General features: G+C 41.1%; 1 protein-coding gene across 2 annotated transcripts in view; it reads left to right on the forward strand.

Moving 5' to 3' along the window:
* ARHGAP18 (Rho GTPase activating protein 18) overlaps window positions 1-16,428 on the forward strand; it is a 194,089-nt gene that overhangs the window by 60,299 nt on the left and 117,362 nt on the right. Inside the window, exon 1 of one of the 2 annotated variants that reach the window (XM_070461618.1) lies at window positions 5,054-5,258. The exons of the other annotated variant lie outside the window; for it this stretch is intronic. Within the exon in view, the coding sequence (XP_070317719.1) occupies window positions 5,146-5,258 (113 nt within the window). The 5' untranslated portion in view covers window positions 5,054-5,145. Of the gene's footprint in view, window positions 1-5,053; window positions 5,259-16,428 lie in introns of those variants that run through there. 2 annotated transcript variants of the gene reach the window in all.

Consider the following 16,428-nt stretch of genomic DNA (forward strand, 5'->3'; position numbering starts at 1 on the left):
AATGAAGGCAGTTTCCAAGGGAGTAGGTTTCGATTCTGTGTATGGAATAATTTTCAGTCACAGCTTCTCAATAAGAACTGGCTCACTTGCAAGCTTACAGAATTATTCATACAAAAGCTTGATAAGACATAAGGCGGTGGGTATTCGAACACTCCCTCTTTATTAGTTAATTCTGTTGTAGGAATCTAGGTTTTATCACCTATGTAAAACTTTAACTTCAGTTGATGATTAAGTTATCCAAGTTCTTGTTATATTATTGGAAATTGAGTTTAGCTTTACCTGTTGAAAGGTCAGTTTTCACATCACTCTGTGTTATTTTATTGTTATTTATTGGTAGTAAACTCTATTTTGGGGGGCTTCAAAATCACTGCTGATGGTGGCTGCAGCCATGAAATTAAAAGACGCTTGCTCCTTGGCAGAAGAGCCATGACAAACCTAGACAGTGTATTAAAAAGCAGAGACATCACTTTGCTAACTAAGGTCCGTATAGTCAAAGCTATGGTTTTTCTGATAATCATGTATGGATATGAGAGTTGGACCATAAAGAAGGCTTCCAATTATCTTACAGTGTTTGTTTGAATATAAACATTCTCCTTGGTTAATTCCATTTAAAATGACAGAAACCAATTAAGGAAAAATTATATAAATATGTTGATCTGTTACAGTCTTGGTACCCTGCAAATATAACTCCATACTACTAACGAGGCTCCTAAATCAGAATATGAAAACCTGTTAATAAATTTCTTGATACTACTATCATTGAAGCTAAGAAATTTATTCATTATTTTTTAACATGACTGTCAAATTATCTCAGGATGCAGTACTATCTCCACCCTATTTTTCACAACCAATTAGGGTACATAAATTACAGCTTCCTTTTTCCTCCCTAAGTCATCTAGTACATCCCATTTGAAGGGAATGAATGAAATGAATGTTGCAACCATCTTGATGTTGTTAATTACTTTGTGAGATGTTTCCTAACAGGAAGGACTTTGGTGTGCAATCAACAGCTTGGAATAGTAACATCTTCAAGGATGTTAGGTTCTTAGCATTTATTTAAAAGTGGTTAAAGAAGAGAGTAAAATAGTACTTTTATTTATTTATTTTCCATAAAATGTGTCTCTGTGAGGAAGGGTATGAGGGACAGACTAGATAATTCTTGGTAGGCTTTTAGGTGTAAAACAAAAAGCCTTTCAAGAGAGCATCTTGGTAGTGAGATTTGCTTCTGTGATGGTCATAAGAAAATTCTGAAAACTGTTCATCTACTTGAGCCTATATTTGAAGTTAAGTATACCAGGGCACAAGCTGTCTCCCTGTTACAGGAAACATTCTCAGATCAGTAACAGCAGGGCTTATTAGGAGGAGAGGAGGAGGAGTCAAGAAGATTCCTTGTACCTGAAAGTTAAGAGGATTCAAATTTTATGTACCCAAACTATGTATATCAATTTGTACCAAGTTTTATTTTATGCCTCACAAAGTTAAGAAACTTGGCCACTGTTATTTCGGCTTGCTCAGTGGCAAAGAATCTGTGTCCAAGCATAGATGAGGAGATGAGAGTTCAATCCCTGAGTTGGAAAGATTGCCTGGATGAGGAAATGGCAGCCCACTCCAGCATTCTTGCCTGGAAAGTCCCATGGACAGAGGAGGCTGGCGGGCTACAGTCCATGGGGTCACAGAGTCAGACTGGACTGGATGACTGAGCACACACATACCCTATGAACCCAAGTATTATTTTGAGCTAGTAGTTATGATTTGATTTACACATTGTGATTTACTTGTTATTAAACAAATGGAGAGCCTATGATTAGGTAAAGATATAACTTAATCATCATTTTGGTTAAAACCAGACAAAAGGTCCCTTTATCATCAATGGTCTCATGAGAGTTGGTAGTGTTCAGGGCACTCGATGGGCGTGTGTTACACTGGCAGATTCAGGAGACAGTGAAAGAAGAAGGAAAAATAGAAAAATATGTTTAAAAAAAGTCCAGGGAAGGAAGGGAAAGACAGGATGGAGTGATGGAGAGAAAAATAGAGAAGCAAACTTTCAAACTATGGCACTGGAGAAGACTCTTGAGAGACCCTTGAACAGCAAGGAATCAAACCAGTCAATCCTAAAGGAAATCAACTGTGAATATTCATTAGAAGGACTGATGCTGAGGCTCCAATACTCTGGCCACCTGATGGCAAGAGGCAACTCATTGGAAAAGACCCTGATGCTGGGAAAGATTGAAGGTGGGAGGAGAAGTGGGTAACAGAAGATGAAATGGTTGGATGGCATCACTGACTTAATGGACATGAGTTTGAGCGAGCTCTGGGAGATAGCGAAGGACAGGCAAGCCTAGTGTGCCTCAGTCCATGCTGGGGTCACAAAGAGTCGGACAGGACGGAGAGACCAATCAACAACACATGTGTGCTAAGCCTCTTCAGTCGTGTTCAACTCTTTGAGACCCCATGGACTGCAGCCCACCAGGCTCCTCTGTCCATGGGATTCTCCAGGCAGGAGTTCTGGAGTGGGTTGCCGTGTCCTCCTCCAGGGGATCTTCTAGACCCAGGAATTGAACTCACATCTCTGATGTCTCCTGCAATGGCAGGAGGTTGTTTTTTTTTGTTTGCCTTTTTTTTTTTTTTTTTTACCACTAGCACCATCTGGGAAGCCTCTAGAATATATGGCCTACCAGTAATGCAGAAGGTAGGGATTCCTGGATTTTTCTTGCATCTCAGAGCAGCTACATTTAAGAAAGAAGGGTGAATGTGGGAACATTACTCATTTTTCTACATAGAGAATTAAAAGGAACTCATACAATCAATTTCCCTTTTGCCTTCCTGTGTTTTTCTTGCCTGAACTAGTAAACATCACATCATAGGTTCATACTGCTGTAAGCATGAGGATCATTTGTCTAATTTACCAATTTTAACAACAACAGCAAAAACTAGTGTACTTGCTAAGGACATACTAAATTCATTCAGTTCTTTACCGGTCAGAAGTCACTGAAGGCCCACTGTGTGGAAGGATTAAGTTAGATATGGAAGGGACAGAGAGGGATGACAGTGGGACCAGAGAGAGTGGTGTCTGGCAGAAGCCATGGCAAGACCTGTGTGAGTAAGGGAGCAAGAACGTATAGGACTCTTCTCAAACGTTTGGAACTGGTTCTGTTAACAGTGGGGAACCAGTGGAAGTTTTTAAGTGTGGAGCAAACATCATTAGGGCTTGTGCTTGGGTGTGATGATAATGTGCCAGGTAATTTCGAGGCGGGAACAAGACAATAGGTAGAGCCTGATGGAGGCATTTGTGCAAACATTGACCAAGTAGTTATGGAGAGAGGGGAGGAAGGGAGCTATAATAAACTTTTTAAGGAAGACTTATAAATGGAAGTTCACAGTAGTTACCAAAGAGAATTTAAAAAAATAATGAAAAATGTTTTGGTACTTTAAGATGTGTAAGTATGAATGAAGTACTTATTTCTCATGATCATTTTAAATAATAACAAGTATAAACAGTATTTTTATGGAATGAAGATGCTGACAACTTATTTATAGAAAGTTTGAATACAAATACTAATAGACATGAAAATGAACAACAAAACCCACTTCAATCCAGGCTACTAGATATATAGAATAGAATTCTTTTCTAGAGGAGAAAGGACAGAAAAATCTTAACATTTTTCATAACGTTTGCATTTGTTTCCTTATCTACAGGGCAAAGAACAGGATAGTGGTAAAAAAAGAATGAATTTCAGCCTTGAATTCTGTTCAAATCTAGCTCTGGCATAGAACAATTGTTATTTTACACTCGCTAAGTTGTGTCCAACTCTTTGCGGCCCCATGGACCCCAGGCACCTCTCTGTCCATGGGATTTCCCAGGCAAGAATACTGGAGTGGGTGCCATTTCCTTCTCAGGGGGATCCTCCTGACCTAGTGATTGTCCTCGTGTCTGCTGCACTGGCAGGCAGATTCTTTACCACTGAGCCACGTGGGGAGCATCGGCCCACTGGTGGAGAGACAAGGTACTTGATCAGCCCTTCAGCCTCACTTTCCTGCAGATGATACCAGTGTTATCAGATGTATATGTGTCTGAGAGAAACAGGGGCAGGAGGGAGAGAGAGAATTTAACTGAATTGAATGAGATAGTACATGTACCACACCTGTCACAGAGAGAGCCTTGCATATAGTAGATGCTCAACAAATAGTAAGTACTTTTTAAAAAAAATTCTCAACAGTGCCATTTAACACTTCTGGTAGATGCATCTCTTTTTGGAACTGAAGGGTATTTTATTAAAAGCAAAAGGTAAACTTGGCATTGGCTTTTATGTGAAAGAAGGTGGCATTCCAGGTGCCCGTCTTTTTAATTGAGGGCATTTTTAACCGGACACAAGAGGTAGCCTCTCTCGTCACGCATACGGCATTGTTTTGCGGGGCAGGTTCACTGGGTTTTGCTGTGGTTAATTTTAACGCTGACGTGAAGGGGTTAATAAAAGCCCTTACTCGTGTTAAATGGGCTCTTCCCTGGTGGCTCAGAAGGTAAATGCCTCTGCCTATAATGCGGGAGACCGGGGTTCGATCCCTGGGTCGGGAAGGTCCCCTGGAGGAGGAAATGGCAACCGGCACTCCAGTGCTCTTGCCTGAAAAATCCCATGGACAGAGGAGCCTGGTAGGCTACAGTCCATGGGGTCGCAAAGAGTCGGACACGACTGAGCGACTTCACTTCACTTCACTTCGTGTTACATGAAGTAGCAGAAATTATCAGATGGAAACAGGAATTAAGAAAGGGAAAGAAAAAAAAAGGCTCTGCGGCAATTCATTGTTTCCTAACCAAGATGACTTGTGCTTACAAGGATGAGAGGCGGCTACAACCTGGCAGTTTAATCAGATGAGAATGACTTGGGGGAGGGGGCAAGAAGGAACCCCTACACCCCCCTCTAATCCGGTCTCTGACTGGGCTGGTCCCGGGGCGGGGCCCGGGCTGAGTCACCGTCTCCCTATTGGACAGGCGCGGCCCCGCGCCCCGAGGCCCCGCCCCTCCCGTGTGAATCGCCGGCCTCGGTGGGCGGAGCCGGCGGATGCTAATGAGCCGAGTGGCCCGGCGAGCCACGAACTTCATTCCCTGCTCTGTGTCAGGATCGCAGGAATTATGTCCCTTCTCTCACCATGAGCTGGCTCTCCAATTCCCAGGCGGTTGTGCTCACTGCCTACCACCCCAGCGGCAACGACCAGGCCCTGGGGGGGAGCCATGGCAAGGGCGGGGAGGAAGCCGCCTCGAGGTAAGCCTGGGCACTCGAAAGCCAGAGAACAAAACAAAACGCCCTTACCTGCTCCTCCGGGAAGAAAGTGACAGGGAAGTTGGTGTGGGTAGAAAGCCAGCGACAGCTGCAGGTCGCGCCTCACCTCGTGCGGCAGCAGAAATGTTGGACGGGGGCTTTCTGGACTTTACATCTCACCTAGTTCGAGTCCGAAAACGTTTCTACAATGACTGGTGAAGACGGATAGGAAGGAACTGGGGCGATGGCTGTCAGGCTCCTCGCTCAGCAGGTGCATTTGCAAATGCTGAAAGATCAAATAACTATATTTGAAACACTTCCTGTGAGATGGAATTCTTGAATGGGCCCGAGGCCCAGCCACTGAAACTGCTGCTTGGGAACAGTGCAGGAGGGCTGTTCATTGTACAATCTGGTGTTACAGTATGTTTTTTTTTCCCCTCTCTTCTGGCTGAAAGCAAACTTCTTAGGCAGGGAGCCCCAGACCCTGGCCTGTGGCAGTATGTTTCACATTCTTTGGTGTGTGTAGATTTGTTGTTGTTATTGGGGGGAGCTTTCAGAAAGGTTTTGTCAGGAAGTAGTTCTCTGCTACCAGAGTGACCTGTGGTTAATGTTAACTCACTTTATAGGTAGACGGGGAGAATATTCCATAGACCACTGACTCCCAAAGAGTATCTTTCTCTGTGTGTACTTTTGTTTTTTTTTTTTTTTCAAGTTTTTTTCCCCTTCCCTTTCCATAATGACCTTCTCACTAGCTGAACATTTTTACCTCCGTATTAGATAAAAATTGTAAATATTGGCCCAGTAGCTTGCAAACAGCAAATGCTAACCTAATAGGGTAGGACACTAATTATCAGTAAGCACATTTCCTCCTTGATGTTTAATGTGATAATAAAACCTTCTTTGTTCTTTTGTGACTTATACTTAGGCCTTAAGCTGGAATAATGCCTTCTTTCATTTGTTTTAAAATCCCCAGATATGGGGGAGGGGAATAAAAATCAAAGGAATGGCTGTAACACTCTGCCTTAGATTCCCCAGGCTGACCAGAATTTTTCCTTACATAGCAACCACCATATGTATTCTGTTGAATTAATTCACTTCCAAAGATAAAAGGGATTTGCTGCTTGTGCTGTGGCTGTGTTATTTTCTGTCTTTTTAACTATTTTGTCTGAGAGCTCATAACGTGTTTTCAACCTTTTTTTTTTTTTGCAGTGCACTGAGGGGATAGTGACCTTTCAGCAGTAAGCAGACAGCAATGCCATCCCTTTATTGTCCGTAACTTGGACTCCACTTGACAGTCCAAATTGCCAGAATTGTGCAGACTTAGCACATTCTCCAGAGACTTTACTCTGGGATGGCCTGAGGATGTGAGCTGAATTTTGGATCTTGAGTGAAAAAGAACCTTAGGGACACTGAGGCCTGACCTCTCATTTTTACCTTGACTCAAACCCCAGGAATTAGGCTTTTTTGCAAGATCTTTTCTAGGGCTTTGCCTGTTGAGATACGGAGACTTTATCCTGTGTTTGGAGCTTAGCTGCCTGTTGTAGGTGACCTATACTTAAGTGACCTATACTTGTGTGGATTGAGGGAACAAAAGAAAGGAACGGATGGGTCATTCTCAGCCTTGTCCGTCAGTTGTGTCCGAATTCAGAGACCCCATGGACTGTAGCCTGCCAGGCTCCTCTGTCCATGGGATTCTCCAGGTAAGAATCCTGGAGTGGGTTGCCATTTCCTTCTCCAGAGGATCTTCCTGACCCAAGGATGGAACCTGCAGCTCCTCCTCTGGCAGCTGGATTCTTTACCACCCAGCCACCAGGGAATCCCCCATTTTCAGCTTAGGTCAGAGCAAAGGCAAGAGGCTGCAGGGTGGGCAGCTGCTCCGAGTGAGTGCTGTCCATGGGGCGGCAGCACCAGATCTGTTTTGCAGGTCCCCCCCTCCCCCGCCACCGGCTGCCATATTGCTTGCCCATACTGGCGCCAGTTCCCACCACTGAATCAGAGTCCCCTGCTGCAGAAGATGGGAGCCTTTGTTTTAGGGCTGGGAGGAAAGGCGAGAAAAGGGACAGTGCTTTTTTGCTTTTACCCTTAAGCACATGAACTAATTTATCAAATAAAGCTCAGTGTTTCTGAGCTTTTCTGGGAGGCATCTTCTTTAGTTTGGAAGGGTTGAGATATTGCAGTTGGGGTAGGTGGAGGGAGGAGGGATTTGAGAGAGGAGTGGCGTCAGGAGCGATCCATTGAAGATGATGGTGAGGGAGAGGCCCACCCAGGGCTTTGGCTCTGGCTGGGGTGCTCAGCTTGTACTTTAAGCATTGGCAAGTCACCCCAAGGTGCAAGGTAATGCCTGCTTTGAAAAGTGCTTCAAAATCAAACCAAACCAAAATCAAAACAAAAATCAAACCAAACCAAAATAAAACCTCTGAAAAAGAGACAGTAGACTCCATGTTCCCGTCCACCTATTTAACAGTTGTTGAAGGCAGCACAGAAGTCTAATTTGGCCTTTTGTAAGACTTTGTCTCTAAATAATGTGCACTTTGATGAGCTACTTATTCAGAAGTTCAATTAGATGAACTTATGATATGCCATTTGATAAGTATAAAGGATTATGTATATGATTAGGATATTTATAGAAAGTGAATTTTAGATCTATGTTACCAAATCCTTTTTTTGTTTTTTAATGTTCTTTTGGTCTTTGGGAAAGCTGAGATAGTAAGGAGCTAATTTTGTAAGTTATCTGTTAGTCTAAAATTGCCTCCATTGCATTATCCCTCTTTATCAGGACATAGTCATTGTTTATTTGATTAAGGAATTCTTGCTACACTTGTCTTTGCTGTGTGTGTTTGCTCAGTCGTGTCCGACTCTTTGAGACCCCCTGAGCTGTAGTCCACCAGGCTCCTCTGTCCATGGAATTTTCCAGACAAGAATACTGGAGTGGGTTGCCATTTCCTACTCCAGAGGATCTTCCCGACCCAGGGATTGAACCCACATCTCTTGTGTCTCCTGCACTGGCAGGTGATTCTTTACCACTGTGCCACCTGAGAAGCCCATCCTCATTAGAGTTTTTCAAATAATTACAGAATCCTGCTTTCAATTTTTTGGGTTATGTTTCTTCTTGAAAACATTAGGATTTGAAGAAATATGCTAATGCTAGTTGTTCTGACCAAGTTGTACATAGTCAAACGTTTCCAGAGGAAACTACTTTTTATGAGTAGCTATATTTATAAGACTTTATTTACTTGTAAATTTTCAAGTAGGTTTTTAAATGTTTACTTTTGCAAAGCATTTTTTCAAAAAATACTGCATTTTGGCTATCCTTACTGTTCTCCCTTGACTTTCCTGTCATTTTAAGAAGAGCTGTTTGTTCTGTTTGCTTCTTATCAGTTTTTACTGGTATTTGATAAATATTAACGTCAGTCGTATTTTTCTTCTTACTGAACCTCTGACTCTAGTTATCATATGAGATATTGTTATGTCTTCCATGAGTACATGTATGGTGTTCGTCATGAAAGATTTTGTTTTGTTGAAGCCATTGGCCATTGGTGTGGGGCAGGCAGAACCAAGAGGCCCTGGGTCACAGTGACATAAACCCTGAAACTCTGGGTGTGGGGGCCAGGCTGCATGGGGTTGAATCCCAATTCTGCCAGTCATTAGCAGCCTGGCCTTAGAAAGATTATTTAACCGTCTTGTAAATTGAACTTCATGTTAGTACTCACTTCACAGGGAGGATTAAGTGGGAAGATCCATGTAAAACCCATAGAACAGGGAAGAGTTTATGGCTAGCGTCTGCTTTTTTTCACAGTAGATACAGAAAAAGAACATATTGAGGTTTGTGGTGTAGAATATATCCTCTTTCATTTTAGAAGTATTTTTACAAATAATATTTTGTCACGTGTTAAGAAACATGGGCATGATCCATGTGCTTAACTAAAAATGAGATAACCAGCAATTAATGATGTAAAAGTTCAGGCCTTGGAAGTTTAAAAGACCTTGGAGATGTCCTTTTGATCCAAAGCAACATTTACAATTTGAACTAGTGACAGCCACTTATAACCGGCCTGCCTTGGGGCATTGATGGGCCACGCTGAGGTCTGCAAACATTGACTTTTATAGCAGGCTGGAATGTGGGTGGGTCCTCTTTTGGCAGCAGGACTAATTGCTGCCTCCATGCTTCTGTCCTCCTCCTTTAAGAATTATTGCTTCCAAAAAAAAAAAAAAAAAGAATTACTGCTTCCTGTGTGCCAAATTAAAGAGGGCTGCCACCTTCTTGTCTTTCAAGTTGAATTTATAACATTAAAAAGGTATGATACCACAGATAGAGTTCTTTCCTTTTGAATTTATGTATTATTTGAAATTATATATTTTTGGTGACAGAAGGAATGAAGAGTTTTTATAATGAAATTATGTAACATGTGGACTATTTTCCTCAACTTTAGCGTTTAAGGGTGATTTGTCATACTGATTTTGCAGGAGTTAGTGACCAAATGCATTTTTAACCTGCCCATATGGATAATTGTTTTCTAGATCAGTCTAGTCCTCCATTTCCTGGTGTAAGAGTGCTTTCTAAAAACTGATTTTCTTTACTGTGTCATTTAAAAGTCCGACTCGTAATTTTCTCTTGAGTTGTTAAAAGATACACCCAGTATTCTAACTGGACAGGTCTTGCCTTCATCTAGAATTGTGTTGTACTTGCCTTTTAACTGCCCTCATCTGTGAGGTCTCTGACTTTTGTGGGCCTCTTTAAAGTATCTTCATGGGACTTATACTAGCTGTATGTCTTTCAAGTATAAGGATTTATAAATCTCAAGAACCCCACCTTTAAAAAAAAAAAATGAAAGGAACCTGCTGAAAACTTTTCTCGACTTCAATGGCACACACGTTTTTCACCGTTGACCCTCATCTCTCTTTTCTGAGTGAGGCTAGTGCTTTTCAAGGTTTATGGTTGCTCTTTTAAATTCTTAGTATTTCTCATGTTTTTGAGAGTGTTGGCAGCAAAATGAACTCACAAAGACTGATGCATTAACAGTGCTCATGATAGCTTCTGGATTGCCTGGCAATTAGACCTAAAGAGTTTTTAATAATTGACCCACCAAAATGAATTACCTTTTTCTCTTGTTTTAAAATTCCTCATTGTCTGTACACCTGAGTATCACTTACAGGTTAGAAAAAGGACTGGGCGTTCTAGAGGCCGAGGCTACACTTGTGCCGAGCGGAAGTTCCCTGGTTGTGGATCTGTAAGGTCTCACTCTGGCAGCCTCTGCTCTCCTAGATCTTGTTTGAACGCTACCCAGAGGTCCAGAGAAGCCTCTCTACTTGTTCCCTAGTGGTGGCCTGTGAGAAAGCTTGCAACAGCAGAAACTTGAGGCCTCCAGGCTGTGGCTTCGGTGGTGGTGCGGTGGAGGGTGGGCGTGGGAAGGGTTAGCAGCGTGGCCTCCAAGCTTGGTTTGGGGAAGAAGGTGTCCTAGACCAGGTGAGATGCCAGTCACTTCCTGAACTCTCCCCTCTGGGTAATTTCTTTCCTGACCTAAACCTTTCATTTCATACAAATACTCCGAGATAAAATGGCTTGTTGTCAAAGTTTTAGTCAATACTGATATTTAATGACTTTGTTTTACTTTTGATAAGAGGAGATAGAAAGTAAGAAGTTTTCTTACAGGAGGGGACTGGGCTTTCCCAGTCTTTTCAGTGAAGAACCCACCTTTAATGCAGGAGATGCAGGAGTCACTAGTTAGATCCCTGGGTGGGGAAGATGCTCTGGAGGAGGAAATGGCAACTCACTGTCTTCTTGCTTGAGAAATCCCATAAGTAGAGGAGGCTAGCAGGCTGTAGTCCATGGGGTCACAAGAGAGGACTGAACTCAAAGCACAGATAGGGAAAAGTCAAGGTGTTGGGTGGATTAGGGCAGAGGGAGCAGATGGGATGATGTGTGCATAATTCTGAAGACACATTCTTTTGACTTCTGCATTTGTTGCTGGCCAAGTTTATCCCCTTTTTTGAAAAAAGTAAACAGAAACCATAGAGATCTGCATGGTCAGTTACTACATCTGGAGTTGTTACTCAAGTCCACCAAACATCTAAATTTTTGTGTTGGAAAAAAAAATGGTGACACGTCATTCCTTTGACATATGCTCTTTCGGTAGTTGCTTTTGCAAAGAACACTTATGTCTCTAGGGAGAATGTGGTCTATTGCAGGCATCTGGGTCATAAGGAAAAGACCATGTCTTCTTCCCTCAGGACTGGTCACATGATAAGTTGCTGTCTTTTGGGGACTCTATTCTTTTCCATCCACTGGCTTTATAATCATATTTCGAGCTTGAGCTTGCCTCTTAATGGATGCCCCACGTGTGTAGCCCTCTCAGATCTTAGATCTCATTGTGTATGAGCTAATTTCAAATTTTTGAATGGGGATCAGTTTTGCCCATTTCATTTTTGTTTGAGCTGTCCCTGGAAGCCTATGATTTGACCATCTGGGGTCTTTTTAGAGAAGCAGATTCTGTCAATGGGTTAGCTTCCCTCCAAAGGGAAGGGAATCTTTGTCATCTTTGCTAAGCTGTTTAGAATTTGATTTGATTCCTCATTTATGAAATGAGTGTGATAATGTTCTGCTTCACAATGTTAATTATAAAGATCAACTGTGTAGATTTTGAAAGCATTAAAAAAAAATGTACACATCAGGAATATTATTGCTGAATCATTTTCAAAACTTTTCCCAGGACAGTTCACTTAACCAGAGTTGTCATACTGAACTTTTTGCTTTAATTTGCACTTTCCTTTTTTGCTGTGTATTAGATTAAAATGTAAGTTCCTTGCCTATTTTGTCTCTTTACTTGGGTTTAGCAAAGGGCTTGACCTACTCTAGGCAGGTAATAAAAATTTGAATGAGTGTGAGAGGGAGTAGGGTGTAGTGATTACATGAATAGACTTTGGAACTAGACTGTCTTGGTCAGAGTCCTGGTTCTGTCATTTAATAGCTGTGTGATCTTGAGCAAGTTGTTTAATGTCATAGAGCCTCAGTTTTTTCTTTTCCTTCTGCAAGCTGGGCATATTAATACATAATTCAAGAGTTATGCAGTTTGAATGTGTTAGTATGTGTAACATTCTTAAGAGTGTTCTAAAGCACAGTGACCGTCTATGATGATGCAGGGGACAGAGGAGCCTGGTGGCTACAGTCCATGGGGTCACAAAGAGTTGGACATGATTGAGGGACTAACACTTTGACTTTCAATCGCAGATGTTGGTGAATTAATCTGGAAATACTGCTAGGAAGCATCTTTGAAACTGAGTTGTAAGTGGTTTGGGAAAAGAATGTTTGCTTTAATACATATGCAGTATAATTTCTTAATTTGAGAAATAGTATTTTGGAATAAGTTTAAGATATTATATAAAGATATCTCAGATTATATTAATTTTAAGAAATACTAAGAATACCTATCTTTAAAAAAGGGCTTAAAGGGTACTGAACCCTTGTTAGCCCCAGGTGACTGTTTTAAACAACTTTTTGTAGTTTGGGTGGATATAAATTTCTAAATCATTTGTTACTCTTAATAATGTGGAAAGTCATCTCATGTAGAGCAGGGAACAGTTATTTGCTAATGTTCCTCAAAGACCAAATTGACTTTAGGTTATTTGAATACTTGTGGGTGAAAGCCCCAGTATATCACCATAGCTAAAATATTTGAAGACAGGGTAATGTTTACACTTTTCCCCCTTAAAATGTACCTGTGTACTTTCTGAACAATTCTTGATCTTATAACCAAGCAGTGGTATTTCATGGAGCAGAGCTAAACTGAGGGTGTGATACCCGCAGCCCAGATGCTCACCCAGTTACCCCTAAGCTGCGCCCCGTTTCCCAGATAGTGCACACATTTAAAGACCATTGATTTTTCTCTTCCTCTGTATCATACATAATACATTACTTGAAATGCTCACTGTGCACTGGGCCTAGCCTAGGAAACTGTCCCCTCAGCCAGTTCTCAAATCCGTCTCACACCTGCCTTTCAAGTGGCTGTTAACTCGGTAGCCCCTGCACATGGGTGGCTCACAGAGTAGGCTGTTCTGCTTCCACCTCTAAGAGGCTGGGGGCTTCAGTGGTGGGGTGGGAGAACCTGGAGGAAGGAAAGAGACAGTGAGCTGGAGAGAGGAGGAGGTGCAATCTGCGGAGTTATGCAGAAGCCATCTTCCATAGGCAGAAAAGTAGCATCATAGATGGTAATCAAATCCCATAGAGCTCCAGTTGCGTCGTTTTCTGGATTAACAGAGTTCTTTTCGCCGGTTGGAAAACTCAAAACACCATGTATTTGTGGCATTGTTGCTATGGGAGAATGTGTCCTGAGTTCCCAATAACATGTTTCAAACCTAAGTAAAATCTTCGCATAAGTTGGGGATGATGTTCTTTGCTGCCTTTTAGGATCTCTGTTAGTTGAGACGTGAAAGAGATGTTTTTTTCTGCTGCCTTTAGTTTCGTCTTTCTGTAGTACAGTGCACTTCTCAAGGTACATGGGAGTGCTGCGTACCCTGGTGTGTCTTTCCACAGGTCCTGAGCATGTGCCTGTCCTACACTAGGGAGCAGGCACTAGCCGAAATTTGTCATTTCTTTGGAAGGTTTAGAAATGTGGAAATTGATATATGTTGTTCTGTCTCTAGTTGAATCAGATTAGAACTATAAAATGTAATTAACTTAAAATGGGAAATGCTTTAATAGCATGCTGCTGTAAAAGGGAAGCTGTGTAGAAAATTAATGGAATCCACACTAGCAAGAATTTTTGAAGTTCGGGTGGTTTGGCTATAGAGATCTGGTTTATCTCTGAATGCTAATGTCTCTCAGGTATCATCTATATATTTTGAGAAAAATAGTAAGAATTATTCATTCTTGATGAGCAGCATAAAATTGAAATCCTACCTAGAACAAGATTTGGTTAATTCAGAAAGGCTTAAAAAATATGTAAATGTAGAATGTCTTAAAATTTAAATTATTCAAAAAACCTTAATATGTATTTTAATAAAAAACTATGAAGATCTTTGCTGAGTATATATGATAAGCCTAGAATAAAATGAATGTAAGAATTTCTACTCTGAGGGAGCTTGCAATATAGTTCAGATGGATTCTGAAACAACGTTTTCAGTATCATATTTAGGAAGCTATGCTGTGGTTCTCTTTTTTGAGGTATAAGACTTCACAGAAATTTGTTATTGAGTAATTAAGATTTGGTTTGAGTAGGGCAAGGTGAGTTGGGAACTGAAAGTTGAAAGGAGCTTTGTCTATTTATAGGTGGTATAGAAACATGTAACTCGATCAACTTATTCTATAATTAATGTTTGGACTAGAGTTACTAAGTGCGTGTCTTTTCATTTCTTTCTGGTCCAAATAATGCTGTCAAAGCTATCGTCCATCATCTGATAGAAGTTATTTAGGTCAGAGTAGAAGTAAGTTTGTATGATTTTTTTTTTTTAAGTAAATCATTGATTGTTAAAATGAGGATATATATGCTTTAATATCTCCAGGCTAAAATGTTTTTAATTATAGCATTTTTGAATCATTCTGGAATATAGTGTAATTACATAATGTCATCAGACTGGATATATTTAGGTAAATGTATAAGTATATTAATCCTTCATTGTTAGTTGCTCAGTCATGTCTGACTCTTTGCAACCCCATGGACTGTAGCCTGTCAGGCTTCTCTGTCCCTGAAATTTTCCAGGTAGGAGTGGGTAGCCAGCCATTCCCTTAACCAGGGGATCTTCCTGACCCAGGGATTGAACCTGGGTCTCCTGCATTGCAGGCAGATTCTTTACTGTCTGAACCATCAGGGAAGCCCTATTAATCCTTTGCTTCCCATTTTTTAGAAAAAAGGTTTATATACTTAAAAATCAATAGTGGCCTGGCAGATTGTATAATAAGTGAAGCAGATGATTGGAAAATACAGGCAGAAAAATGTAGGTTTAATTAGAAAGTGTTAGCTAGAATTTTAAAAATACAGAGTAAACCCCCTCAAAATCTGATCTGCAGTTTGGATCTGACCCAGGTACCCTTGTATGTGACCCCTACCCTGCAGGTCAAGGTGGTTGTTTCAATTGTCTGTTGCTGTGTAATATTTTACCCAAAACTTAGTGACTTATGAGTTTTCTCTCGATTCTGGAGGATCACAATCAAGTTCTTTCTTGGGATCCATCAAGCAACGTGGGCTCTAAGGCATGGGTGTCATCAGAGGCTTCTTTGTGCAAGCTTTGACATCTGCGCTGCTGGGTCTTCTTTCTCCTTTTGCAGCTTCTCTGAATGACTGGCTTGGGCTTCCTCACAGCATGGCAGAATCAGAGGAGTCAGACTTCCTACACTCTTGTTGGCCTACCCCAGAGTGAGCATTGGCTTCTTAGGGCCTAGCCTCAGAAGTTACTCAGTTTCGCTTGCCCATATTCTCTGGGCTGATGAATCATAGCCCATCTCGAATTTAAGAGCACAGAGGTACAGGCTTCACCTCCTCTCGGTGAAGGAGAGGCTTACTCAGCTGGGTAACAAGGTCATCTTTGGCACTAAGCTACTCAGTTATCATTCCAGTCTCTCTGCATCTCCTACCTGCTTTTTCTGGCCTTAGGCCAACTGCTCATGTAGACAGAAACCTCTTCCCTGGAGCTTGACTTTAAAATTTTCTACTAGTACGTGCACATCGCATGTACACTTACCGTTCTGCCTTGCTTTATTAAGTAAATTTATGTTGGAAAACTTTTTTTACTCACCAAGAGCATAAATGCCTTAAGCTTAGGCCTAATTTTTCTTTATCCTAAGTACTAGATACCCTGTATATCCTAGGAATTCAACTGTGTTTGTGCATTGATTGATATTTTATATTTTGGAAAGGCTGAGTTTTATGTTTGCAAAAAATTTAATATAGAGGCTTTTCTCCTTTCCACCAAAAAAAAAAAGAAAATGATTCTCAAAAACGTTTTTCACAAAAGGTTCTAAATTTGATTTTAGGCACAAGTGGATTTGAATTTGGAAAGAATAGTCCTAAGAAATGAGATCTTCTTCCTTGTGAAAAACATGTTCCCTCTATTTGATAGCAGCTGAGTTGCCAAAGGCCCTTGTTTGTTTATATCCAATGATATTTACTCTAAGGGACTGTTGGATACAGATGTAGTATTTTGGAGTACATAATATTTTTGAGATCACATAGTACATATGAAA

This window comes from Odocoileus virginianus, chromosome 34, assembly GCF_023699985.2.
Source record: "Odocoileus virginianus isolate 20LAN1187 ecotype Illinois chromosome 34, Ovbor_1.2, whole genome shotgun sequence".
Lineage (NCBI taxonomy): Eukaryota > Metazoa > Chordata > Mammalia > Artiodactyla > Cervidae > Odocoileus > Odocoileus virginianus.